This window comes from Alligator sinensis, unplaced genomic scaffold (assembly GCF_000455745.1).
Source record: "Alligator sinensis unplaced genomic scaffold, ASM45574v1 scaffold280_1, whole genome shotgun sequence".
Lineage (NCBI taxonomy): Eukaryota > Metazoa > Chordata > Crocodylia > Alligatoridae > Alligator > Alligator sinensis.
In genome coordinates this window covers 4470266-4497141 of record NW_005841835.1, presented here as the reverse complement: position 1 = coordinate 4497141, position 26876 = coordinate 4470266, and the positions used below count along the sequence as shown (strand labels likewise).

General features: G+C 39.5%; 1 protein-coding gene across 1 annotated transcript in view; it reads right to left on the bottom strand.

Moving 5' to 3' along the window:
- Window positions 1-26876, bottom strand: part of SLC25A21 (solute carrier family 25 member 21) — a 355138-nt gene that overhangs the window by 69518 nt on the left and 258744 nt on the right. The window contains exon 3 of the mRNA XM_025201495.1: window positions 20696-20779. Within this exon, the coding sequence (XP_025057280.1) occupies window positions 20696-20779 (84 nt within the window). The remainder of the gene's footprint in view (window positions 1-20695; window positions 20780-26876) is intronic.

Here is a 26876-nt window from a genome sequence, read left to right as displayed (position 1 = left end):
GGGGAGACAACTAACACCTGACTCCCCAGCCCAGCCCCTGGCTTCTTTACTTTTCATTCCATCCAGGAAGAGCACGCACCAACTGCTGAAACTTCCTTAGCCTGACGAAGGGTTTTTGAACCCGAAAGCTTGCTTAATAACTATTCTCCAACTATTTGGGCTGGTCTAATAAAAGATATCAGATTCACCCAAGGAACCTTGTCTGCCTATGTCCTTAGACCAACACGGCTACAACGTACAACCCTACAAATGTTCAAGGCACTCATTTATGCCCAGCAGACAACTGATCCCATATATACATAGTTGGAGTCAGTCCTTCCATAAGAGTTCTTGCCTCACATGGTACATAATAACTTTAGAAACTTAATATGGGTATGTGCTTGCTTAATTTTGAAAAGTAACTTCAAAGTAAGGTTGGAATGACAGAAGTTGACAATATTGTTAGTCTATGCTTCTACATGTGTGTCTCTATTAGAGATATGCCACATATGATATCTATATAATGCAGGAACTGTTGCATTCTTACCATGTAAATAATAACAACAAAAAACATGTAGAAATGTAGAATAAAAAATTAAACAGATTCAACCAAGCACTATTAAAATCATTCTAATAATCCTGTTTGGATATTGAAGTATTTTAACTACTTCAGGTAGGCAAATATATTTTACAATTTGACTCCAGTTATTTTTAGAATTCCAACCCCAATGTGCTGTGAGTAGTTTAACTCTACATAAGAAAAAGTGCTTCTTGAAATCAGGAGGAGTGGAGAAACACACATAATGTGAACTCCCCATTTTCTGTCCTTTTGCTCAGCATAAATCAATGATTTTCAAGTATTTATTACTAATTGGACCCTTATTATATTAATGGTTGTCACAGTGTTGTGTTTTAGATTAATAGGTCTATTTCAGTGGTCAAACATGGATACTTTAGGAATCTAGCTCACTAAGATTCCTACAGAACCTGAGAAATATATATAGGAAGTTTTCAAATGCTGCCCAACTTGTGCAAAGAAAATTGCAAACAGAACAGCACTTTAGGAAACTGGTCAAAGATGAAAAATTAGCAGATTAAGCAGTCATTGCCACAATGATTGCTTTATCTTTCATAGAAAAAAAATGCATGAGAATAGTTGACTGAAAATGATTCTCTCCTTTCAAACCATTTCTAATTTAACACTATTAATCTTGAAACTTCGACAATTAGGTCATTTATTAGAACAAAATAAGAAGATACATATGTTTTCACAGACTGTATAATCCGTGAAAAAAATCAGTAAAGCAAAAGTTCATTTATATAAAGTAATATTTGAATTTAATGAAACTTTGAAAAATGAAGCATCTCAAGATCACTTTTGAAAGGGTCTTGTCTAAATGTCAGTAATTAAATCCTTGAGAGTGTACTTCTAAAAAATGGAACAATGTTATATATACACTTGTATAAAAGTTTTATTACTGAATACTCTGCTTTATTTTGCATAGAACCTTCAGCCCCAAATGTATTATAGCGTTAAAGTGATTACCACAGAAAATGAAAGAACTGATAAAAGAGGAATTAAGTGGTACTGAATAATAAGGGCATAACTGTGTTTTCACATGAGAAAAGTTTAGAAAATGAGGCTGGATGAGATAGACATAGTGGCAGACTAGAAAAAAATTGCACAGATATATTCTAAATAAATACAATTTAGGATTTAAGTCTAAAAATGAGAGGAATACGTGAAGGGTATTTTTGCTGATTAATTTGATCAAAATATTAAACAAATTGATCAGGAATAATTTATCCTCCAGAAAAAAGATATCTACTCAAAACCCTTTTATAAACACATAAATATGGAATTATTCAGACTGAATAAAATGTTGCCAAACATCCCTTTCACAACATAAAAGGGAGGCTCTTCACCTCAAAGTGTTGATTGTTGCTCAATCATTACTTATATGCTTCTCATAACTTAAATAAAAGTGTTTTAACTTCATATTTTACATTGTTGGCCAGGTATTTCCTGTGCACATCCTATCTAAATTCTCTTGGTCCTAGTAACTAATGCCTCTGAAGAAAATCCTGGCATAAATATAGTTCTAAGCTTCACAAGCAGCCGTTTTAAACAGAAAACTGGTTTAGTTGTGTTGACAATCACATTTTAAACTGATTCTTTCCAGATGAAAAGATACTTCTTCAAACAATGTAATAAAAATGTAAAGTCAGCTGTTTTAAAGACATAAAAGTGATTTATAATACACGTTCTGTGTTCACTGATTTTTTTTCCTGACGCAATGTTAGTTTTTTTTTTTTAAGGGAAAAGTTAATAATTAACAGCTACCAAAACCCCAAATTACAGAGAAATAAATAACATCACTCCATTTTAGAATATGGCCCCACACATTTGAAATTAATAATGCATTTCAGTAGTTATTTAATAGTTATTTACTATTACTATTGTGTTTGGAAAATGTTAAACATTAAGGGCTAGTTTTACACTGAAATACTTAGCAGTGTTGACTTTGATATCGTCACTAGACTTCAGAGCTATCACTGCAGAGAAGAAAGGGACCAATATACAGTTTTCAGAGTTATTATTAGAAATACCTGGAGACTAGGAGACAGCACGGCATTGGGTCAAATTTGAGAGGTTCTCTCATATACTTATTCATCCCATGGAACAAACCTATATGTTATCCACTTATACAAATGGAACCATAGATGTTAGGATAATTATGTTTTGTTCTGAAGCTTGGCTTTCAGGACATGATGTTCACTTAAGGCTGTATATTTTGCATAAACACATTGCAGTTCACACCTCAAAATATGAGCAATATTGAGCTCCTAGAGAAGAAAAATCCGTACTAAAAAAAATTGGTTCAACTGATAATGGGTGGGCTATAAACAGAGATATAAAATCATGTTGTGAGCTAAAGGGAGATTTTGAAAGCATAATTATAAAATAAATTCATTTAATCTAAATGACAAATACAATGCAGTTGAGGCAGACTGAATAACACTGTATGGATAAAAAATAAATGGACATATAGTAAGATGTAGTATAATTAAATAATAAGCAAGGAATGTAAATTAAGGCTCCTGGTGCTTTAATATATATGGTAGATATGTAGATTGTTTAAAGAAGGTATTCTTTTCATAGAACAATTGGCTCCCATATCCAAGACTGCTATAGAAGTTTTCTGTTTAAATAATAATGATAATAATACAATATACTATATATATGTTTTTATTGGATCATGTGAAAAGCTTATATAGAAATGGTTACCAAATCAGCAATATTGCAAAGATTTTAAAAATACCTGATTTTATAAATATCTGAAATTTGGGCTTCATACAGACATTTGGGGAGGTTAGGGGGATGTTAGATCACATTAAAAATAGCCACCTGTTCTAAGGTAATTTGAGATGGTGAGGGGTTAGTGGGGGGAAATGGGGGAGAGGCAAGCGGCTCTGGGGAGGATTCAGGTGCCCATAGAGGGATGCGGGGGGGTAGGTGGAGTCCATGGTGGGGAATCAGGAGTTTGGGGGGTAGGTGGGGTCTGCAAGGAAGATATAGGAGGTGGGGGGGGCTCTCTCTCCCATGCCCTGGGGACCAGGTGCTATTTTCAGTACCCTGCACCTCCCCACCCCAGTGAACCTATCCTCCCTATCCCTCCTGCCCCTCCCCCCACTCCAACTTACTTCTCAGCTCCTGACACTGGCAAACGCAGATAAAACTTGCACTGGGAGTGGGGCTGCACTTGGAACTGTAAAAAAGTTCAGTTAGATCGGTCTCACTGGACCCGAGCTAAGTTAGACTACCTGAGAGGTACACTTAACTTAGATTGGGTTGGATGTTTTTAGACCAATCTAACTGTCCTGAACTTCTATACAGTTTGCATGTAGATCCATCTAACTAGTATAAGGTTCATACCCAGGCAAACTAAGTTAGATCAGGTGGCCATTTTTAATGTGATCTAACCTCCCTCTAACCTCCCTGAATGTCTGTACACAGCTGAGTACACTTGTCACAGGAAGTCACAGGATAGATACTGAGCTAGTATAAATTAGCTTATCTCCAGTGACATCAGTTGCAATTATACTAATCATCTGAGGATCTGGGCCAAAGAGACAGACAGAAAGACAGAGAAGCAGATAGGTTTGATTGATCAATCCACAAATACATACATATAAATAAAACTTTACTGTATTCTGTTCTGATGAAAAAAAAAAGAGTTCATTTTGAAAAGTTACTGACATTGTTTTATAGTTAGTGTTTCTCAAAAGCAATCTTTTACAAGCAGAATCCTTGTTATTATACTTTCATGACTTACAGATCAAATTCTGTCATTTCTGAGAATAAAATGTTTTTCATAAATGCCAGGCTTCAAAGCCAGCCTGGAATTTGAAACTTGAGCTGTGTTGTTTTGTTTTACATATCACATTAGTAAGAAAAGTTCTTTGAATCAAATAATGCCCTTGGTTATACCAGTGCAGCCTCCCTGTATTTGGTAAAGTTCTCATGTAAAACTGCGGCTAGAATTAGATATCATTCTAGATTCAGAGGGAATATTTGTGTTTCCAAGTATTAATATTTGAGGGTGGTGGCAAGAAACCAGTGGTTAGAAATAGATGTACTCTACAGAATAATGAAAACCTCACAATGACAATGTTACTATGAATATTGTTAACAAGGTAGAGGCAACACCACTCACTGAATAGGGCACTTTAAGATGCAGGATATTTGGATTCTGTTCTTGGTACAGCCACTGGCTTGCTGTGATTCTTAAATGAGTGATTCATGGGATGGATCCACAAACAGTACTTCAGTGCCTACAGAATCTGGACATCTAAATCCAAAAATGTGGTTTTAAAAATCCGTGCTAAATTCCATGTAAATCCATTCTAATTTCTGTAAATTTCTGCAACTGAAGTTCCTTCTGCTCCCAAAGCTCTTGCCTATGAACGGCTTAGCACCTAACTCATGATCAAAATCTTCACACTATGCTCAGGAGAACTTTCACCCAGTTTCTCTCCCTTGAAGAACCTGAACTCATGTTTGCTCTGAGCATTCTTCATAATACATACTTAGATGCTTGGACTCTACACAAAACAAAATATAAGTGCAGTAGTTACTCAGAAACTCAGGAAAAGATAATATCCTGCATTATACAATAGCCTATGATTAGGGACTTACTGAATTCACAGCAGAAGTAGAGTGTGCAGTGGCTCCTTTAATCTTACATGTTCCCCCACATGCACCTCACCTCTTGCCCCTCCCCCCCTCACTCCTGATTAGTGGAGAACCCCGTTGCTCCCTCCTGATCAGCAGGGAAGCTAAAACCGCAGTTTAAAACATAGTGCTGTTTTTGCCTCCCTGACAATCAGCAGCAAACAGTAGGGCCATCCGCAGCCCCTCAGCCAATCAGTGGTGAGAGGCAAAAACGGTGCCATATTTAAAACTGCAGGTTTTGCTTCCCTGCTGATCAGTGAGCCACAAGTGGGAACCCTCTACCAATCATCGGGGAGGGGGGAAGGGCTGCGGGGGAACCTGCAAATTAAAGGAGCCACAGGGCACCTCATTTCTGCCATGAACTTGGTAGGTCCCTACCTATGATATGGTAGAATTCCATATGCTGCCCAGTATGGGTCAAAACCATATTTATCACCTCCCAGGAGACTGCCTAATTCAGGGGAACATTTTGACTCCCTCTTAGGGAAGGTCTGTGTAGAAAAGAATTAAAGCTTCATTAGGATAGAAGGAGGGAATAAAAAGAAGCAGGACTTTATAGTCTGGTGGTAGTGTTGGACCAAGTGCCTTGGTTTTCCTATGTATTGCATAGGGTTCTTCAGCGTGTAATTCAGGGCTGTAGATTCCATTCTGGGAATTGGGTACTGAAAAGGTCTGAGCATCACCTAAGTCCCTTTGTGGATTTAACTCTTCACCTCCCCAAGCCTCTGCTTTCCTATTAGTAAAACTGGGATAGTGATACTTTCTTCCTCAGTAAAGTGTTTTGAGAGCTACCTATAAAAAGAACTTTATAGGAAGTAAGTATTATTATTAGTTTCACTGCTAATTATTTTAGCAGAAACATCCAACTGCTCTAGGATTGTTGGCAGAGCTTCACTTGAAAACAAATCCTTTTTTTAAAATTTGGTAACAGCCAGCCCATTACATAAATATTGTATACAAGCACACATGTGCACACACACACACACAAAGTGAGGAAACATGCATGATGATGATGATAATAATGATTATACAACACAATAGTATATCAAAATTTTCTGGGGTTTTCAATATCTGTGTATGAAAATATGAGACAGATGCCCAGATCCTATTCCAGTTTTCGGCATTTCAGTGGCACTTGCACAGTTTTCAGGAGTTCTAGGGGCTTGTCTACATTGCATCAGCAGTGGGTCCTGGAGAAGATGATATTGAGCACAACTGCAGTGTCTCATATATTAGCATCTCTGCACTTCAAAATGGCAGCGGGGGCACTATATCTTTAATTAGATATCTTTAATTAGAGCAGCTCTCAGAGCCGCTGTATTTAAAGTGCCCCCCCTTCCCCTGAAGAGCATATAAAAACACCCTGGATTAGGCGGGGGTGATGGTGGCCTCTATTTTTCTGTTGAATTTGGCCCCATGGTTGGAAAGGCATGCAGATGTGATAAGGCCAAAAAGAGACCAAGAATGATGGCACCTAGTTCTGAAGTTCACTGAGAAAGATGCTGGAAATAAGGGTGCATGGATTTCTGCTCCAAACTCTGTTTGTGTGTTTAAATTAAATAGTCATGTGATAAAAAGCATAAATAATGCTAGGAACAGGGGTCAAAACCCAGGACCCCCTGCTCCTCAGGGAAGTGCCCATCCCACTAGACTGGAGAGACATACTGCCTTTTGTTTGCTCTTCTTTTAAGCTGTCTTTTTATATTCTTGGCTGCCTAGTGTACTAACGTCAATAGGATGGATGAAGGATGCTGTCAGTCCTACCTACACCACAGCCTGGTGGATTTTCTGGGAAGTGGGAGAAATGGAGTCAGTTCCTTGAGGCTGAGTGGGGCCTACAGTCCAGATTCCCGACCTCCTGAACAAGTGCCTTAACTGCTAGTGGTCCTCTTCCAAAATCACTGTTGCAGCCAACTATACATGTTAGTTCAGGTAGTTCACTCCCCTTTAAGCACTCCTACATCTTGGAAGGGTGGTTAAACATCTAGAAAACAGAATAGGAGCTAGGCCAGAATTTCAAATAAAAGGTGAATATGAATAAGAAAGCACAAAGCTCTTCACCTACAAATAATCACTTGGGAATCTAGTCCTCAGGGCAGCACAGTCTGCTCTAAAATTTTGTAAGCAAAATATACATTGCAATTTGAAAATAACATATGAAGAAAATTCTAAAAATCACTAAGACTTTCAGCCTCCTTTCTCCCAAAACCAGCACTCAATTAAATGCCTTCACAGATACTCCATAGTGCTATACAGGACTTCCAGTTTAAATAGCTCAACATTCATCATTCAAGCAGGGAATGTAAATGGCATCAGGAACATAAACTTCTGAAAAAGTGATATATAACAAAATGAAACTGAATCCAAGAAGATAATCTGTGTACAATGTTGTACAGCAGTCTCTTTAGAATGGGGATATACATGGTAGAATGAGGCCAATGTCACAATGGGATATGCTGAACACAACTATATCACCTTGCAAATAAACAGAAACATTATGACACATTTTAAAATATGTTAGTTATTCAGCAACAAGACTCCAATTCTGCTATAATATCATTCTAGTGGCATAAAATTCCCTCTACAGCATCTATTTGCCTTCCATTACAAATCCATTTAATATAGGCCATAACACCTTCATACCACATAGAACTTCAGTTTAATTTACAGAGATCTGCAGTATTCTGCCAATGCAATCCTAATTATAAAACTGGGATGGAATTATTCTCAGAAAAAAATGGAAAAACAAATAGAATCTGTTGCTTCCAAATGTAAATATAAAGTTTAAACACAGCTGACAATTTTAAATTAGGCACTAAAACTATATCCCTATCTATATTTTTAAGTTCAGCTGACTGTAAATATGCAAACAATTATGCTTCAAGCTCTGCACTACTTTTTAAAAGATATGCAAAACAAGTGCAAGGATTTGAAAATGTAACTCTAAAAAAGCACATAGTTCATATTTAGGGCAGACATTCTGTCCTTCATACTTCCTGTTAAATTTCCTTACTTCACAGGGATATTATAAAGCTTAATTAACTGTTTGTAAAGAACATTGAGATTTTCAAGTGATAATATTTTACACATGGGTGTAGTTAATATTTCTGATACACTAAATCACAGTGCCTTCATTGAAGCTTACACTAGACTCAAGTGTATGACTGAAAGATGTATATGCAGTTCTACCTTAGCCAGCTCACTCACAAGAAAGTTAACAAATGTGCAAAGACAAACAGAAGAAAAACTGGCTTTATGGCCAGACCAGATGAGCTGTTTGGAGAGGTGAGGAGGCCTAGAATTAAGCAGACCCCATGTCTCCTCCGCTGTTTTAAAAAGGGAAATATCTGTTAATCTTCCAGTAAAAAAGGCTGGAGAAATTACCAGTTCTGAGTTTGCTCTTCTCTCTTGGCTAGAATTATACAGGTAGCACAAGCGCTGATGTATAGGGAAGGGATTGCTCTTAGTCCAGTCTCTGGATTTCACAGAACCTTTTGCTTCTACTTGTTTGAAACTAGTCTCCACTTGATACATATTATTGGGGGAAAGACTTTTTGATGTGATTGGCCATGTCACATTTCTTTGGTTGCCAGCTCCATTTGGGGATTTCATACATAAGGCAGCCAACTTCATGCATCTTGTGTAATACTACTTTGGCAGCCCTCTCCCATGTTCCAGCAGTGAAGCTGAAAAGTCAAACATCCAGCTGGACTGCAAGAATGGGTAGCTATTGCTGCTGGTGGCTGCCAGAGGTCGCTGTTTCCTTTTTGCTTCCCCCCACTTGCTGGCTTACAGTGGGGTAAATATAACGAAAAGGAGCTGCACCCTGCAGAGAGAGCCAAGACATTTGAGCCCTCTTATAGCCCCTCAAACTTTAAATGCATTGCCCTGGAAAACTGCTTCTTTCGTATTAACTCTAGCCCCCAGCTCTTCCCACAGAGTCCTACCTAAGCAAGTCTCCCCAGCTTCCGACCTAGCTACTGCACAACATAAATAGCAGCAGCTCCAAAGGTTCAAGAGTCAGCCATCAGACTGACAAAATCATGAGATTAGTTCAACAAGCATGATAATTGTTTTTTTATGTATGAAAGGTTTCATGCTTAGTGTCTGGGGCTGCTTGAATTTTCTCTTCCTATCCCCAGTAAGTGTGTAAGTACATTAGACAATTAGTGTTGTCCATTCTCCCAGATGTACTAAGAAAGGTGATTCTGGCCCCAACTGCAGGAAGACTCACCCTTACATCAGTCTAGCTTCAGCCCAGCAACTAATTCTGTTCCTCAACGTGCAAATTAATCCTATTCATACAGATCTCTTACATCATTTCTGCCTCCAGTCAAGCCTGCTACTGAGACCCCGCATCAATCCTGCCCCCCCTAACTTCTCTTTTCTTCTGTTCTTTCTCATCTTCTTCTCCAAGATGTGGAAGGTAGATACCCTTGAAAATACTTTAAGCACTGACCGATCACTGAAAACCACACAATTCATTTATCTCTAGCAGTTCTAACACCCACCTATGTATTCAAACCCCCAGACACTTCCTAGCACTTCAGCTACACACTTATCCAATCCAGCAGCCCTTTAGCCAAAATCTCACCTATCTTATCCACAGCTGTGAAGATTTATGCTATTCTGCAGCCTACCCCCGACCAGTTTCTAGGATAGGGTATATTGATTATAAACTGAAATCTATGGTCAGATACAAATTTCCATATACAGCAATATGGCATGTTGGAGTTAAGAACAAAGTGGAATTCATTGTGAGGCCACTAGATTCTGCAATATGTAGGAAATTTTATGCAAAATAGAGCCCTTGGATGTCTTCTGGGTTATGTAGATTTAGTTCACCAACACTAATCATATTAGGTAAACCCAATATACTGCAAGCTGTTCTAAAAGACCTGGCTGAACTACATTCTGCTTGATGGTATAATCAACAACATTGTCACCTAAGCTCTCTTTCCAGAATCTTCATTACCAGTGTTGTGGATGAAGAATATAAAAAGCAAACAATATACACCCTTATTTTCAGATAAGTGGTTTAACCTACAGAGCTGGAAGTTAGAAGGATCTTGTTTTGACTTGCATATTGTGAAAATCTGGTCTGGAAGTCATTTCTGGTAAAGAAATGTAAATACCAAAATGTTATAGTCACTTCTCTAACACCAGTTAAAAAAAAGCAGTTTTTGGCTTAACTTAAAAGTAATGTAAACAGTCTAGCATCTAACCTAAGCACCCAAAAGCAAAGAAAATTAATACCTGTGTCTTCATTTTTATGATAGTATAGTGTTTCAAATAATTTTATTTTACTGAGATCTGAATGGAAGTCTATGAGAAACCACAACACAAGATGATTTTTCCACTGAGATCTGGGTGCACTGTTACACAATAAAATGTTATGAAGTAATAGTTATTGCAAAAGCTGAGTAGCTACTTTTTCCAAATGTATTTCATTTAACTTTTTAAAGCTTATTTTAACATATTTACTGTATAGCTATATTATCAGAGTTATAAGGCAGGAATGTAATAATATCATTAAAGGCAATTACAGTTCTGTAGTAAAGTGAGTCAGCACATTTCATAATTAATAGCAGTTGCCTTTTGTAGGTTGTTCAAAACTGCTATCCCTGCAAATAAAATCAGATTGGTGTTTCCAGGTCTACAGGAGTACTTTGCTTGTCTGACTGTACTAGTATGCTACTTAATGTGGACACAGTTTACAATAGCAAAACTACTCTTTTGACAAACTAAGTGAAATAACCAAAAGTGCAATTTTACCAGTAAAACTGAATCTAGGGACTGTTGCTGGCACAGCTGTGTTGGTCAGCTACATTGGTCACAGCCCATACCTCACCCTACATTGGATCAATGTAAGTATGGCAGCAAAATTTTATCATGCTTTATGCAACAATCCAGATCTAAAATGAGCTACCAAATACATAATATACAATATCTACATTATTGCTAATTTCTGTAGTGAAACAAACACCTGAACATTTAGTAAAGTTTATTTCTAGCAGCTTGTTTTAAAACTAATTCCAAATTGATCCCTAGTTTAACCTTAATGATGAGTTTTAAATCTTGCTCAAAGATTACTAAACCCAAAAACCAGCATCAGAAGTATCCATTATTAAAATAGTTTCAAAATATAATGTAGACTCTTAAATAGACTAAGAAAAACAATTTAATGTTATACTTTCCAGGAATTGTACAGAATAAAGAAGATTAAATTGCATGTTACATTTTAATATTTTTTAAATCAGGCTTTTACTAAATAGGAAATCACTACAATTATTTTTTTTCCCCCAAGGACAAAATAGTCTGTCATACATGCCAGCTGTAGTCTAAAACAACATCTACTGACTGAGCCCATGAAAATCCAATTTTATATGAATACAGTTATTTACAGAATTTAAATAACAGCACCTATCACTTTTAACTTTTAAATCAAACTTATGACCATGCAAACTTATGACCCTGGGTGTTTTTATTTCTTAATATAAGGCAAAATCACATGTATATTTACTGTAAATGTATCATGTAGAGTTCAATATATCATTAACTAATTAAATTTCACATTGAAATGAATCATTTATGGGTGTATATATATGCAGTGGATAGGGTGCTAATGATGAAAAATGTTCATATAATTTGATCTAACCTCTTATTTGTAGAGTCTGAAAAGAACGATAAGTTTTCTCTGTTCAGCAGTTTCAGTTAATCCTCTGCCCAAACATTTGCCCCAATAAACATCAGATTATTTTTATGTTAGCTATAAACCTGTCACTCCTCAATAAACAGATATACTCCTGGTGGTTTTACCTCAGCTGTCAAAGAACTGTCAATATATACACCTTACACTAAACAAAACAAAACAGAGAAATCAGAATGTAAAACTATTACTTAGTGCAGGAATTTGTGCACTGCATGATAAGATTCAAGAAGTTGTGACCTGAACGTAGGAGACAATGATTGGAAGATTCCAGCAGACGTGGAAATAGAAAGCTCTGTGACCTTTAATGCTCTGTTAGACAGAGCCTTTCTTTAGTGAGTCTCAATTAAATTTTATGTTTTGTGGCTCCTGTTTTCTAGTAAGACAAGAAAAACGTTCAAGGGATGGATCCTGCTTTGAAGATTTTAATTCCCTGTGGGGACAATTTATTTCCACCAAGAAAGCCCTTCAAAGATTTTTTTTTTGTGCTTATATAGTTGGCAGCTTATTTTGTGGAAGGAAAGAGCCTCAAAGGCCTTTAAAAGGGATAGTATTCTGCAAGTGGCTAAGTGGTAAATCCAAAATGCTTTTGCTATTTACTGTGACCTGTTTCTTATCTTGGAGGAGAAAGGTGGAATGATGGCTTAAAAGAGCCTGCACAATATAATGAATAACTGCTCCATGAAACCATCAGTTTATTATTGTGATACTCCAGTACCATAAACGTGGCAAATTTTCTTTGAAAAAGGCATTGAAGAGAATGAGAATGTACACATTGGCATAAGTATAAAAAAGGTAAGCACCATTTTAGGGACTGATCCTGCTAATGTTAGACTATACCCTGAGTGATAAATGGTATAACGTTGAAAACAGTTGGGTACCATTTTGTAAATAGTTTCTTTGTGTCTCCATTTCTCTTAGAAAGGCATATGTTCCTTTTTCATGGAACAGCTTTCTTGCCAGTGGGTGTACACAGTAAGCTATGCTAGCTGACAACTGCTGAGAGAGTCAGAAAAGTTATGGCCAAGGGAATAAGTGGGTAAGTGATCCCTATTGTCCTCCCAGTGGGTACTGTCACAATCATATGGCAACGTCAAGCAACCAAGAAGCACCTTAGTTCTCTGCACAGCCAAGCAAATGACAGTACACACTATGCCCAGAGGTAAACATTTGCAGGATCAGGCTATTCATAACATTGTGGTTTACTCGCTATATTATTAACCTTTCATGTAACCTACTTCATTATCAAAACATTTGAATTAAATATCCCCCTAAACACAAGCAAACCTCGATGCAGGCATGAAGGCTACACAAAGCCAATGATCTCAGTGGCTGTAAAATAAAGAAGAGAAATAAATTTGGTAGGAGGAGCCACAGATGTTAACTGATAGACCTTGTTGCATATTTTGTATAAAAAGTTACTGTAAATCAGGGTCCTGGTAAAAAGACGTGAAGCCAGAATAGTACATAGTTGAAGAAGCTGAAGAAGCCACATCAAAAATTTGCAAGATAAGAATAGAATAGAATAGAGTAGAAATGTTAACAAGCAAAAAGTCTCAGTGAATACAATGAGAACTGGCTAGGAAAGGTATGTCAACTTTTGGATGGGTAGCAGGCACTGAATAAATCAAGCTATTGTTTTTTAAGCTATTGTTTTTTATTTAAAATCTCCATTCATTCTAATTCTTAGAAAAAAAAATCTTGTGAGACATATAGTTTAATTCCAAGGCTTCAGGAAACTAAAAAGTATAGTACAAATCCTTTAAAAATCGACCAGTTATAGACATTCATTTGCATGAGATTTTTGTTATTTATTGGTTAACAAAAGTAAAAAAAAAAAAAAAAAGCCTAATTAAAAAAACCTAGCAGTATTTACAATCATTTTGGAACCAAAATAAAGAATGTAAGCATATTAAATAATTAATATGATAGTTAAACAACACTAAAAATGAAAATACACAGGCCACTAAATACCTTTTAATCTCATAGCATTTTAATTTTTTGATTTACAAAGCCATCTTCTAATTAGCAAAATAACTAGATTCTTGCTGTCTCCTCCAACTTTTAAAGCACACACTCAGGGCTACCTTCTAAATGGGACTGTACCAACTTATACCCATAGAAAATTTTGGCCCTTATATTTTGTTGTTGGGTTCTACCAATTTGCAAAACAAATTAGTGATAAAGAAAACTGTTAAGGACTGAAGAAACAAGTAATTTATACTGTATTTTTGCACATAGCTTCATTTTTATGAGGAGGCCTACATGTGAAGTCTACTCAACATGGTATATATAAGCCAAAAAAATGCAGCTGCATATTACTGGCACCCGGTCAAGATTTGGTGGCCACATATTTCAACATACATTTCTATTATGTACAGCAGGATAGCATTTCACTAAAAATCTTGGCCCTGTGCAATTGACAGTCTTCAATGAGATTCTTCTGACTATTTAGTCTGAAAATCTGTACACCTGCTTTATACACTGAGAAATTAAGGTAGGAACATCATGTGGTTTAAGAATCAGAACAGAAACAGCCACAAGTTAGGAGGAAGAGGGCTCTAAACTTGGCTGAGTCACTGACTTGGTATGGGTCAAATTCAGTCCCAGAGGGCCAAGGAAGGTTTATTTATAATTTAAAACCCACTTAAGTCCTCAAAATAAATCATATTTGGGAGTGAAGAAGTATGCAAGCCTTTTGCTGGCCCACTGTTACAGAACTGGATTTCATCCTGGCTGAATGTGAACTAGTTTTCTATAATAAACTGGTATCTTTCTACTGGTATCTTTCTTTTGACTTCTGTTCTCATGCTGAGAGAGCACCATCAGAATTCCCCTTTGGTCAGGGATGCCTACAACTGGGGCTGCAAGAATAGCACAGAAGGCTTTATCTTGTTTCATCCTATAAAGAGCTCTTATTCTGGTTTATCGAATATTAATTTTAAGACCAAATTAGTGATTGCATTGTTAAAATGCATCATCTTTCCTATATTTCTTTCATCTCATACTTTTCCCCCTTTAAGCTCTTTTTCACTAACAGGTGACTGCCTCAAAATGATGTTCTCCTGCTCTCATCCAGCCCTCTGTAAAACTTGGGTAATTACACTATGCAGAGTTCTTTTCTCTCACTACAGAGCCAGCCACTGTAATCAGTTCAAAAAACTATACTTTGCATATATGGCTGCTTCTGTTCCTTTTGCATATTGCACAAATGTCTCCTCCATATCCTCTTCCAAACTTCAGTGCCACTGAACAACTGGTAGTGTTCAGAGACTCTCCTTATAATTAACTCCTTTTCCTGAGGATACTCAAACTATTTCTTCTAAGACTCTGCCTACCCTAGGGGATTTCTGCCTAAATGCAGTTCCAGCTGAAGATTCAGTGCAAATTCCTGATTCCTCTGGAATCAATGGTAAACCCTCTTGTTTGACCAATCAGATAAGAGCAGTTAAGGGGCAGGCCTTGAGTCTTCAGATGCCAATTTAAAAGCCTATCTACACAAGGGATATGCAACGTAACTACATCAGTGTACACATCTTCACAAAACATAGATTATAGAAACTGTTTCAGTGCTCCAAAGTAAGAACTATTTGTAAGGAATGATTATAAATTTTCCAGCTGTTTTATGGTACCGGATTATAGAAGAAATCCAAAATAGCATCACCACCTCCCAGGGCATAACTGAGGGGCATGAGGCAGCAGCAGTCATTACCACAGGGATGGCTGCTGTCACAACTGGCCCAGCAGGAACCAATGGTGTCCTGGGCACTGCATGGCTGCCCTGTATGTGGAGCTGAGCTGCTAAGCCTCTGCCATCTCCTTACAGTGGTAGGAGAGAAACATAGGGATGCTTTAATATGAAAATGCCCCCTTTTTTTTAAGAACAGCTTGAAAGACTGTGTATGTTTGATGAATAAAGCAGTTCCCACAGGAGAAATTGTTACAGACTCATAAAATTATAATAATACCTATAACTTTTCCTGGAATCCTGGGGTATTAGCTTCAGAAAGGTCAAAAGAAAAAGCAGTGACATTCATAATCATATTTTTCCCCACAGATAACCACCATTCATTTTTGTCAAAGTGCTAAAGGTGAAAGAAAATGCAGTGTTTTGTATTGGGGACATGAGTTTCCCTCAAAGCTTTAGCTGTAACCCACAAGAAATTTAGCACAACTAGTAGTAATTCATAAATTTATTTTAGAACCAGGCCTTGTATAGAACTAATCTTTTATTTTTGTCTGTAGGTTTAAACACCAACACTCAGAAATATTAGAAATGTTCTTCCCTGACTCCAGCCTGAGGGCATCCAGCCTTCAAAAGAAAAAATATTCTCTCCACCTTAAACATTACAGACTGTTGGTTACTATACTCAGATCCAAAATCAGCTCTTTTAGGGTACAGACAGACATAGCACTTGAACCATTCCAAGAATGTCAGATGAGGAGCCAGTTCCTAATTGTCTGGGGTCAGAGGTGTCTGCACACACACTGTAAAAGTAGAACCACCACCTTTTAGCATTTCAGGACCGTGGAACCACCACCAGGGATGGTGGTGAGTATTAAACTGATTGCAATTTTCTGCTCTCCCTTTTCACTAACAATGAGTTTAGTAAAGACACATACCTGCATTTTACTGAAATCTGTGTAGTGGAACCCTGGCTGGGACTACCGAGGTGTGTGTAAGGCGGGAGTGGGGGGGACAGGACACACTGCCTGGACCCCTGCTTCTGGGTTCCCAGGACTTGTGTGGCTTTTAAAATCTACATTTTCTCAAGCTACTCAACAATTTACTTCAATTCCTGGAAATTGACCAGGGTTTGGTGCATCCCAGGCTGATTTGGGAGTGGAGGGGAAGGGGTGCTGCTTGGACCCCTGATTTTGTGTGCCTGGGGGCTCAGGGGACAGTTTTTGGAGGCTTTAAGAAGCTGGTCAGTTTCTTTCCATGGGTGGCAGCTGACCAGGGTTCCATATATCCCGGGCTTATTTGGGGTGGGGGAGAGGGGTTAGATGATGTGAGGCTTGGACCCCTACTTCTGTGTTACTGGGGACTGGAGCATCAGGAGGCAGCTCTCTGCTACTTTTAAAGGGCTGGTCAGTTTAATTCCACTGGGCAGCTCCCTGGACTTCCCGGTCCCCAGGCCCTGAGAAGCAGGGGTCCAGGCTGCAACCCCACACCTGGACACCTCCCACCTCAAACATGCACTGAATATTGGTTCATTGCCACCAGTGGAAACTAAACAACTTTAAAAGTGGCAGAGTGCTGCACCCAGAATCCCCAGCCATGGACACTGTGGTCAAGTACAGGCAATAGAGATTGGGACAGTAAAGATGCTGTGCAATAGGCCTGTGCAAGTCGTCAGTGATCCGATCCAGCTTCGGATCCGGCTGTTTTGGATGGCCGCGATCTGATCCGGAGCTCTGGACTGGGTTTCTGCCTCAATTTGGCCGAAGTGGCTCCAAAGCTTTGGACCCGCCTCAGAGATCCGGGCATAGGGTATAATGGGGAATCAATGAAATATCTATAACTTTGTTTTTTGTCTGATTTGGATGAAACTTGCAAGAATGGTAGCCTCTGCTGATAGCATGAAACCTACCAAGTTTCAAGAAGATTGGCATAGGGCTTTGGGGGGAACTATACCCCAAATTCATGAAAGCCAAACTCATGTCACAGCTGTGTGTTACACAGGGGGGTGAAAACTGCAGGGCTGGTAGCTCTTACTGAGGCCACAATGCCTGCCAAGTTTCAAGAAGATCAACTACTGCAGGCCTGGCTCTAAGCTGCTGTGTTACCAGTTACCAATCGATCAATTATGATTCACTCAAGGACCAGGGACTCAGGGTCCAGCTCAATACACAGGAGCTAGCTACTACATAACGACTTAACGAGCATCAATTAGCACCTACAAAACCAGACTAAGGGGAGGAAAGAATCAATACAGAGAATCAACTGCCCCAGGACAGACACAGTCTTGGCAGGAGTTTTGCCTGTCAGCAGCTCGGGGTGCAGGGCCCCAGAGCCCCCCTGCACCCATCTCCTCCACAGCTGTCACCCCACTACACCTCAGCACGTGCAGTGTCACCCATGGCACAAGTTTTGCTTGTCCGCAGCTTGGGGTACAGTTCCCCCCAAACCCCTGCACTGATCTTCTTGAAACTTGGCAGGCTTTCTGGTCTCAGTAAGGGCTACCACCCCTGCAGTTTTCACCCCGCTGTGTTGTAATGCCTAGACGTGACATGAGTTTTGCTTTCAAGAAATTGGGGTGCTGTTCCCCCCAAACCCCTGCACCGATCTTCTTGAAACTTGACAGGATTTATCCTCTCTGCAGAGTCTACCACCTCTGAAACTTTCATCCAAATTGGACAAAAAACAACAACGTTATAGATATTTTATTGTTTCCCCATTATACCCTATGGCCGGATCTCTGAGGTGGCTCCAAGGCAGCTCCGAAGCTTGTCGGGAGCTCCGACCCACTTCAAGAAGCCAAACGAGGCCAGCACTCCCAGCTGGATGTGCTGCTTCAGACCCCGAAGCGTCCAAAGCTTCTCCAGATCCGAAGCTCTGTCTGAAGCCTTGCACAACCCCACTGCACACAGGTTGGGGTAGGGGGGTGAGGAGCAGTACAGTGTGGGATGTCTGGAGGATGAACCAGACACTAGTCACAAAAAACTTGGTGATTGCACATAACACGAGTTCGCAGGGACTCTGAATTTGGTTCCTGATTATCCAGGTATATTTTTTAAACAGTTCAGGAGGCTTAAACCATTTAAAATTGGCTTGTATGTCTGGCCACCTGAGGTTTAAACCACATTTAGACAGGTTTAAGTGTTATGTCTGTCTGCACCCTTAAGCTAAAAGCAGTTCCCTTAAGCTGAGAGCAGTATTTTACACTTAATGGGCAAGGCTACATGTTCATTAATGCACCATAGTTACTGTACATTTAGTTCTTGGATAACCAAGTACTAAATCAATGTGCATAACTTGTGCCACTGTGCAGTAGTATCAAAACATGAATTTTTAGCGATGTGTATTGTGCAGTAGCTTAATACTACTGCACAGTAGCATATTAGCATGGTTTTTGTCTGACATGCTACTGCGCAGTGTAGATGTGCCCACTGTGGCATTTAATGAGTGACAAAATGCTTGTTAATGAAAGGCAAAGGCGGCAGCGTTAGGATGTGTTATGCTCAGTACTTTGTAGAGTCACTGACAGAATGAAGACAAGAAGCAAAAAGGTTGATCATTAAAGGTCATTGACTTTCTATTTCATACTGGGCACATCTACATGTGAAATTAATTTCATGCAATAAACTCCAGCGCAGTTCACACCAGAATTTATTGCTCCTGGATGCAGCATTTACACATGTGCCTGGGACCACAGCACATTGAGCCAGCGCACGCCCACTTGTCAGGAGGCCTGGGGGGATCAACCTGCCAGTCTGGAGCTGCTCAGTCCTGACTCAGTGTGCTGCAGAGGGGCTGGCTGGGGTATGAGGGTGCTACAGTGCAGAGCTAGCTAGCAGGCAGCCCTGCACTGTAGAACCCACATGCCCCAGCCAGCCCCGGTCACTGTCTATACCTGCATTGTGGAAGAGTAAATAACTCCACCATAGAACAGTACTTGTGGTGGGCAGTACTATGCTATAGAAGACTTAGTTTACTTTGGCCTAATAGCACCGCTCATGTAGATGGTGACACTCTGCTGCAGAGGTAATTAAACAATTCTGCAGTAAGTATCTCATGTAGATGAACCTACTGGGCACATCTATATGTTCACTAATGCACTTTAGGTAATGCGTACCTCCATTGTGAGGCACTAGAAAAATGCGCCTATTTTAATGCTCATTAGCTAAGGAACATGGTTTTTGTGACACTTTAATGCATATTAAAATAGGTTAATGTGCATTAAAGCAGACATGTGGATGCACCTACTGAAAACTAGAAATATTTTTAAAAATTAAAGGCAAGTTATCTCACAGGGATATCATACAATTTGTCTGAGATTACCTCAGGGTTATTTACAAATGGAAATAACATCAACAATAATGTTATCATATTTGTATAATAAATGGTCTTTATGCCTTTGAGAAAAGATGAAAACTATGATGGTTAAGTGACCAATGTTTAGGAGACACATGGCTCAGGGAGTTTAAATCCTGCAGATTTTGAATACAACACAGAACTGAAAAGCTGAGGAGCCTTAGCTGTGACAATTAATGGGAGCCTAACCTACAGCAGCTAAGTGGGCATATTAATTAATCAGAGTGCAGAAATTGGTGTTATACTGCATGGGTGTTACTTAATATGAAATAGGATGGATGGTAACATTACATAAGCTGTTAGGCTAGAATGCATTGCCAATTGAATTTACTGGGTCAACGCTGGTGTAGGCAGGTTATATCTACAAGACTTAACTATGGTACCATGAAAGAGATACTGACCTATCTGAAAAGCAGGAGTAACTAGCTACAGCCGGGCACCAGGCCAACCTGCCTATTTTACTTCCAGTAACCAAGCTCCTTGTTCAGAGCTAGCTCTGGTATCTCTACATATCCTGCATTGCCCAGGAAGACAAACCCTCAGATCTGCCACCCTAAGAATAAGAGATCTGTAAGAGGTTTCAAGTTGTGTTTTTGGTATCAAGTTAAATTTTAGCCAAATTCTGATGACAGGAGAAAGAGTGAATTATAAGATGGTGTTCCAGTGTCAGTAAAGCTGGGCAATTAAAAAAAAACCACATAAAACTGACACCTGTAATAATGTACTTGCTTACCCTTCTGTCCGGGAAATGGTCCTGAAACAGTCCCCCAAGCTCCTGTAATTTGTTGGATCAGTTTTCCCTCTTTGAATTTGGAACCTAAAAAATACAGTTAAGTATACAGCATGAGAAGTTTAGGATTTTAAGTCACTTGTAGCTTTCCACTTTTTATATAAAAAGATTTTTAAAGTTAATAGATATATTTTATTCACTATTAGACACTATTCCTTACATACATGTATTAATGCTATTTTCATAGGAACTAATACATGGAGCAGAAGTACAGCCTAAAAGTAAAATTTGAGTAGTTCATGGTACTTATATAGCCAGCACCTTTTACAACTCTTTCTTGTTGTGCAGAAAATAAGCTGTTAACCCTGGGCCTCATTCAATGGCTTGATGTTAATGGGAGCCTTTCAATCAGTTTTCCATCAGACCTTGTCTTCAGAAGTTTGAATTAGTTGGTATGGCATGTCACCACTGTGAAATGAATCCACTGTACTATTTCTTAAAGGTCCATCTAGCTACAAATAAAATCAACAGGAGATTTTGTTGGAAGTTAGATCAAGCTCATATTATTCATTTTCATAGTTTAATAAAAAGATGGACAATACAGAAGGAAGCTATCAATGATTTTAATTAATACACATTTTCCCACTAGTATGTAGACATATAGATCTTTCAGCGGAAGGCTGACAGTGTTTGCAGCACATCATCAGCCTTAAGAGGAATAACACTATTATGATTCAAGAGTGCAAACATAATGGCTTTTACAGTTTTGGATAATAGTGGTCAGCATAATTCACTGTATTAATCTACTGAGTGCTCCAACAGTGGCTACACCCACTTCTCAAAGATAACATTTGAAAAAAGGAAAAAGACAGTGGAGCATACACAGCTTTTTAAAAAATAAGAATGGGGTGGGGGAACAGTATGGCAATATTTTCGTTTCCCAATTTGAAAACTGACTGACTGCAGTTAAAAGCCTCTGGCTGTAATAAAGGCAGTCTGTAGTGAAAAGAATCATCTTACACTAACATGTGCACTCTTACATAATAATTTTATTTTTATAATTGGGAAGTAGATAAAATGTTCCCTCTCATAGTGCAGAGAATTTACTTACCAGGGACAGTCTGAAAACCTTATTTTTTTATAAGACAGAGTTAATTAACATCCTACATCCAAAGCATGTCTTAGTTTAGAATAAGATAGAGTCAGGAAGTTTTCAAGGTGGCATTATCACTAATGGATAATATCATTTCTATGTGGAAAATAACAGTTAATAATTATTCAGAAATTAATTATCATAATCAAGTATCTTGGTGGGGGAAGGGCTAAACAGAACACAAAATGGGCATTTTTACCTTCCTTACAGTTTTATGCACATTTTTTTACATAGGCACCAGGTTGGGTTGTTGTGGCTGCTATTCCAATATACATATATTGCTACTTAGTCTGATCAGATAACCTGCAACAAATGAGTTCAATTTTAGTCAGATGATGTTAAACAGCAATTTCCTCCCCATTCTCAATAGGATTCAGCAGTATCAAAAGGGGGTTTGTATTTTGGCAAGAAACAGTCTTAATTTTGCCTATCAAAATTTCCTAAACTGTTTTTTGCACTAACAGATCTAACCATTTTTCTTCAGTCTTGAAGAGAAATTTCCAGTGATGTAATGCAAATCTTTGGACAATTATGAAGGCAAGCCCACACCTCTTTCGAATGCATTTAGAAGGAAACGCTGAACCCCTCCATAGTGCTAATAAAAGTAGCTCAGGCACATCTGGGATCTCTATCTGGGGTTACCTCTTTTATTAGCAGGAAAAGTTGCTGCCAAGTTGGCAAAGTGGAGAATGCTATTCAATAGGCTTACACTCAAATAAGAGCTGATGCATAACATTTTGTCTGAAAAGAGCCCTTGGGAAGGCTAATAATTGAAAATGCCTCAATGGCATCATACAAAGTCCAATGGTAAAATCAGCAGCAGAATGTAGTAAGTTGTTACATTGTATCAATCAAGCAATCAGGACTTTAAAAAATAGCTTAGCTCATACAAACATGAAGGATCTAAATGAATTTTAATACTTTTAATCATTTATAATCTCACAATTGAAAAATAAAAAAAGTGATAGACTCCATTTGTTAAAAAAAAAACTTTAAAAATTAACCAGTAAATCACTATATTTTGAAATAAACATTTTAAAATATATTAATAGGAAGACAGTCCCATAAAACCTAGGAACTTTTAAGACTTGAGGCCTAACAAAGAACTTAGAACAAAATTCTTTGCTTCAAAAGAACACTTTAGAAAAGCCTGGATCCTGATCCTGGAAAAAGTATGCACAGGCTTAAATTGATAAATGTGAGCCATCTCCAAACTTTCATTTCTACACAGGAGAACTTTTATAATCTTTTCTCTGATGCCTGATGAAGGGTGTTTGTGCTTGAAAGCTTGCAATTAAAGAATTGTTTTTGCAAAAATCTAATTGGTCTAATAAAAGATAAAATCTCTACCACGAGTCCTGATTGCTTCAGCCATCCTATTAGATACCCAGATGCATACAGGTAGCACACAGGTAGCCTATGCCTAAGTGTTTGCAGGACTGTGGTTTTAATGCTAGACTCATCATGAATTACCCCAAATGAGAGAATATACTTTCTCATTTCCCCTATCTTATAGCTAGATCTCACTTTTATGCATATGCTTTCATACAAATATACACCTTAGCTAATAATCATTAAACCTGTAGAAAAACTAAGCAATTTAATCGTATGTCATAGGATAAACAGATAACTTCTCACTAAAGAGGTTACATAAAAGGTTTATATTCATTTCAGTTTCTTGTCATAAAGGAGATAAAATCTTCCTATTGAGTCCATTTTTAAAACTGAGTCACACAAATACCATATTCCTTCCTTTAGGGTTTTTGGATCCATTCCTTCTCTAGTAAATCTTTTTTATAGCTTTAACAGCTATCCCAAAACATATGCCAATTATGTGCTTCAATCTAGATCTGTGAACTGGGTTCTTTGATTTGGAATTGCTTACCTCAATAAAATCACGTTTAACTTTTTAATGAACTAGCTAATTTAATCACCAGCACTTGTTATAAGAAGCTTGAGGAAGAGCTGGAAAGATCTTTGTTTGTTTTTCTGGGGGCAGGATCAGCAGCCTGTAGTAGTAATTGTGATAATAAAGAAGGGTGAGAGCATTCACTTCAAAAACAACCTGGTCTGTTTTAAATTAATGGTTACAGAACAGCACAACCCAGGGATATACAACACTTTTTCATCTTGGAACCCATCTATCTCTGAAACCAATATTATCCAAGTGTTCATAATCGAGTGGATTACAGGCACCTTGGAAAGCAGGATAATTCTCTTGTATGTTATTAGACCTTGTTAGAATAATAGAAGCTAAATCTGCTGACTAAATATAAGGAAACAAACATTTCTGGTCTGGTTAAGATCTTGACGTCTAAAAAAAGCAAACTCAGCTACGAAACAGTTTTCAGACACAGAATGCAAGGACACTGAACCAATAAAGATGTGAGCTAGCAATGAGACTTTGTGTGAGCACCAGGCCAACAGTGCCACCATACAACAAGCAGCAGAGACATTGGACACAGAGGCAAGTTTACTGGATCTGACCACTATAAGAAAGTTTAAATAACTGATGTTTTCAATTGAATTTAATTCCTTCTCCTCTGGTTTTCATGCTGCTTGGCTTTCCAGTCTGGCTAAAATGCTGCAATATCATCTTTCTCATTAAGAGGTAACAACTGCCTTTGTCTTTAATTCAGAAGATATCTTAAAATGAATGCTTCCCAAAATGGTTGAGTATAAGAACCTGAAAGGGGACTGGGATTAGATTCAATCCAGGAAGGATTAAAACCATGTAAAAATATGCTTTTTAAATGATTTTCTTATGAGATATTGGGGTTTATTCAAAATCTAGTGTCAAAGTTGCAAATATCTGTGACCTAAATATGTTTCACTTAAATAGATTATATTTGCATTGTGGTAAAGAAATGAGAAAGATATGACCAAACACCAACGTGAGAGCAAGCCGTGCTCATAGCATGGGGAGGAGGAGTGATGGGCGCGGTTAGCAGTGTTCCCGACTGTGCTGATTGGCAGGGGGCGGGCAGACGCTGCCCGGTTAAAAAGGGGAGCGCGCCAAAACAACAGGGGGGACCCGCGTAATATCGGAGAGGACTGATCACCCTCGCCGGAGGTCCTGCGTCCGCGAAAACCTGGACGGCCCCATCACGATTTGGTATACCATCTGAGCATACTTAAGAGCTCCCGAGGAATCGGCGAACTAGATTCCTGATACAGCTGTACGAGTTTGTTGCCTGAAATAGTGAGTAAAGCGATTTTCTTATCTCACTGCCTCCCCGGTGTGTTTCTGTCGACAGAGGGAGAGACAGAAGAAGGAGGAAAGGCCCGAACCCTTTTGTCCCCGACCTACTCGAGTGAATTGGGCTCAACCACCCATAGTTAGGTTGCACATGGCGACGAGGATGGGATCCTCGGGGAAAAGGGGAAACGAAGGAGATGCCGACGAGTTAATTAGGCATTGCCTGTGGGGAAACCATCACCGGCCCCCAACCATGAACGCCGACAATTTATGGGCTCATGTGGTGTATCATCAAGCTGGGCAGGAAGGGAAGATGGAAGGCTATGTTTCCATCCGCCCGACCGAAGATAGTGAGGAGCCGCCTAAGGAATGGGTCGTGTCGGGTCTCAGTCCCGCAGCCCTAGGATGTCTCCTTTCCAGCCCCGCAGTTCTTTATCATCCACCTGATAAAAAGCCCTAAGCGTTACTTAGCCGTGTCAGGCTCGCAGGCACGGATGACCGTACTCCCACAAAAGAGTATGCTAAGTGTATTCAGTGCCTAAAGTAAGGGAGCGGCTGCGAAACCCCTCCTGACAAATTCAACTGCCCCGATCTCGATCTCGGGGGCACTGAGAATGAAATCCTAATGGCACTCCATGAGAGTCTTGAGGCTGATGGACGGGATGCTGCGGGGTGGACGGGACAGAGGTGGAACAAGGGGAAAATGATTAATATCCTGTTTCGCTCAGTGACTACCTTGCTGCGGCATGCGGTGAACCAAGCCAGCATAATAGATACACTGACTAGGACGGCCGAGCAGCAGAGCGCTGCACAGCCTGATCCGCCGCTTAAAGATGGCGCCGCAGGCAAAGAAGAAGGCGTGGCCAACGCAACCCCCAACATTGCACACCCCCCGCCGCCCCCCCCCAAGGCACCGCCTCCATATAACATCCCGCCAGAGCCATACTCCGCCCTTCTCACTGACGCAGGCTCACCTGTTCTGCACGCAAACCCTGTAGCCATAGTGAAGACTGTCGTCGATGGCGTGGGAACCCGCACCTTTACCACCTTCCGCACGCGCACTAGAGGGGAACTCCAAGAATTAACAAAGGATACCCGACTAAATCCGGGTGAAACACTGGCAATATGGTTAGGACGACTGATACTAGAGCACAGGTCAGACCTAGTAGACCCGGAGGAGTGTGCTATCCTAATGCACCAGCCCGCATGGAGTGGAGGAGCGTGTAGCGACGCGACTCACATACTGAGCAACCAAGTTTGGCCAATCCCTCTGTGTGCTGCCACGGTCCCAGCATTGTTGAGCCGAGCTCACGCTTGGCATGCAGACCTGCCCGATGATCCATCACCCGCACAGCTCCTGTACGTGATAGTGGGAGCCAGTTATTTAACTTGGGACGCCGGACGGTGCCCACTAAACCTGACTTCACACCAGGCGAACAGTGTTTGGCCGCATCGCTGGTGCAACGATCCTGGCAAGGTTCCTGTATCAAAGTCAGCAGTGGAGGCCTGCGTTGAGATTTATGGAGGTACGAATACACCCATGTTCCACTTGTTATTACACCCACTGGTAGGAGGGCTGATAGGAAATGTTCTTAGCAGTCTGGGAAAGCTTACCACAGCACGAAAAACCAAGCCTACCTCACCAGCGATGGTACAGGAGGTACAGGCCATCGGAGCGTGGAAAGCAACGCCTAGAAAACCCCGAACTGATCGTTCACCGCATGGACGACCACCAGACCGCACACTTAAGGAACGCGCTATGTTCAGTTTCCTGCTAAGCAAGAGCGGTCTGACAAAGAATCAGCTTCGTGGGTTAGGAGATGAGGGGCAAA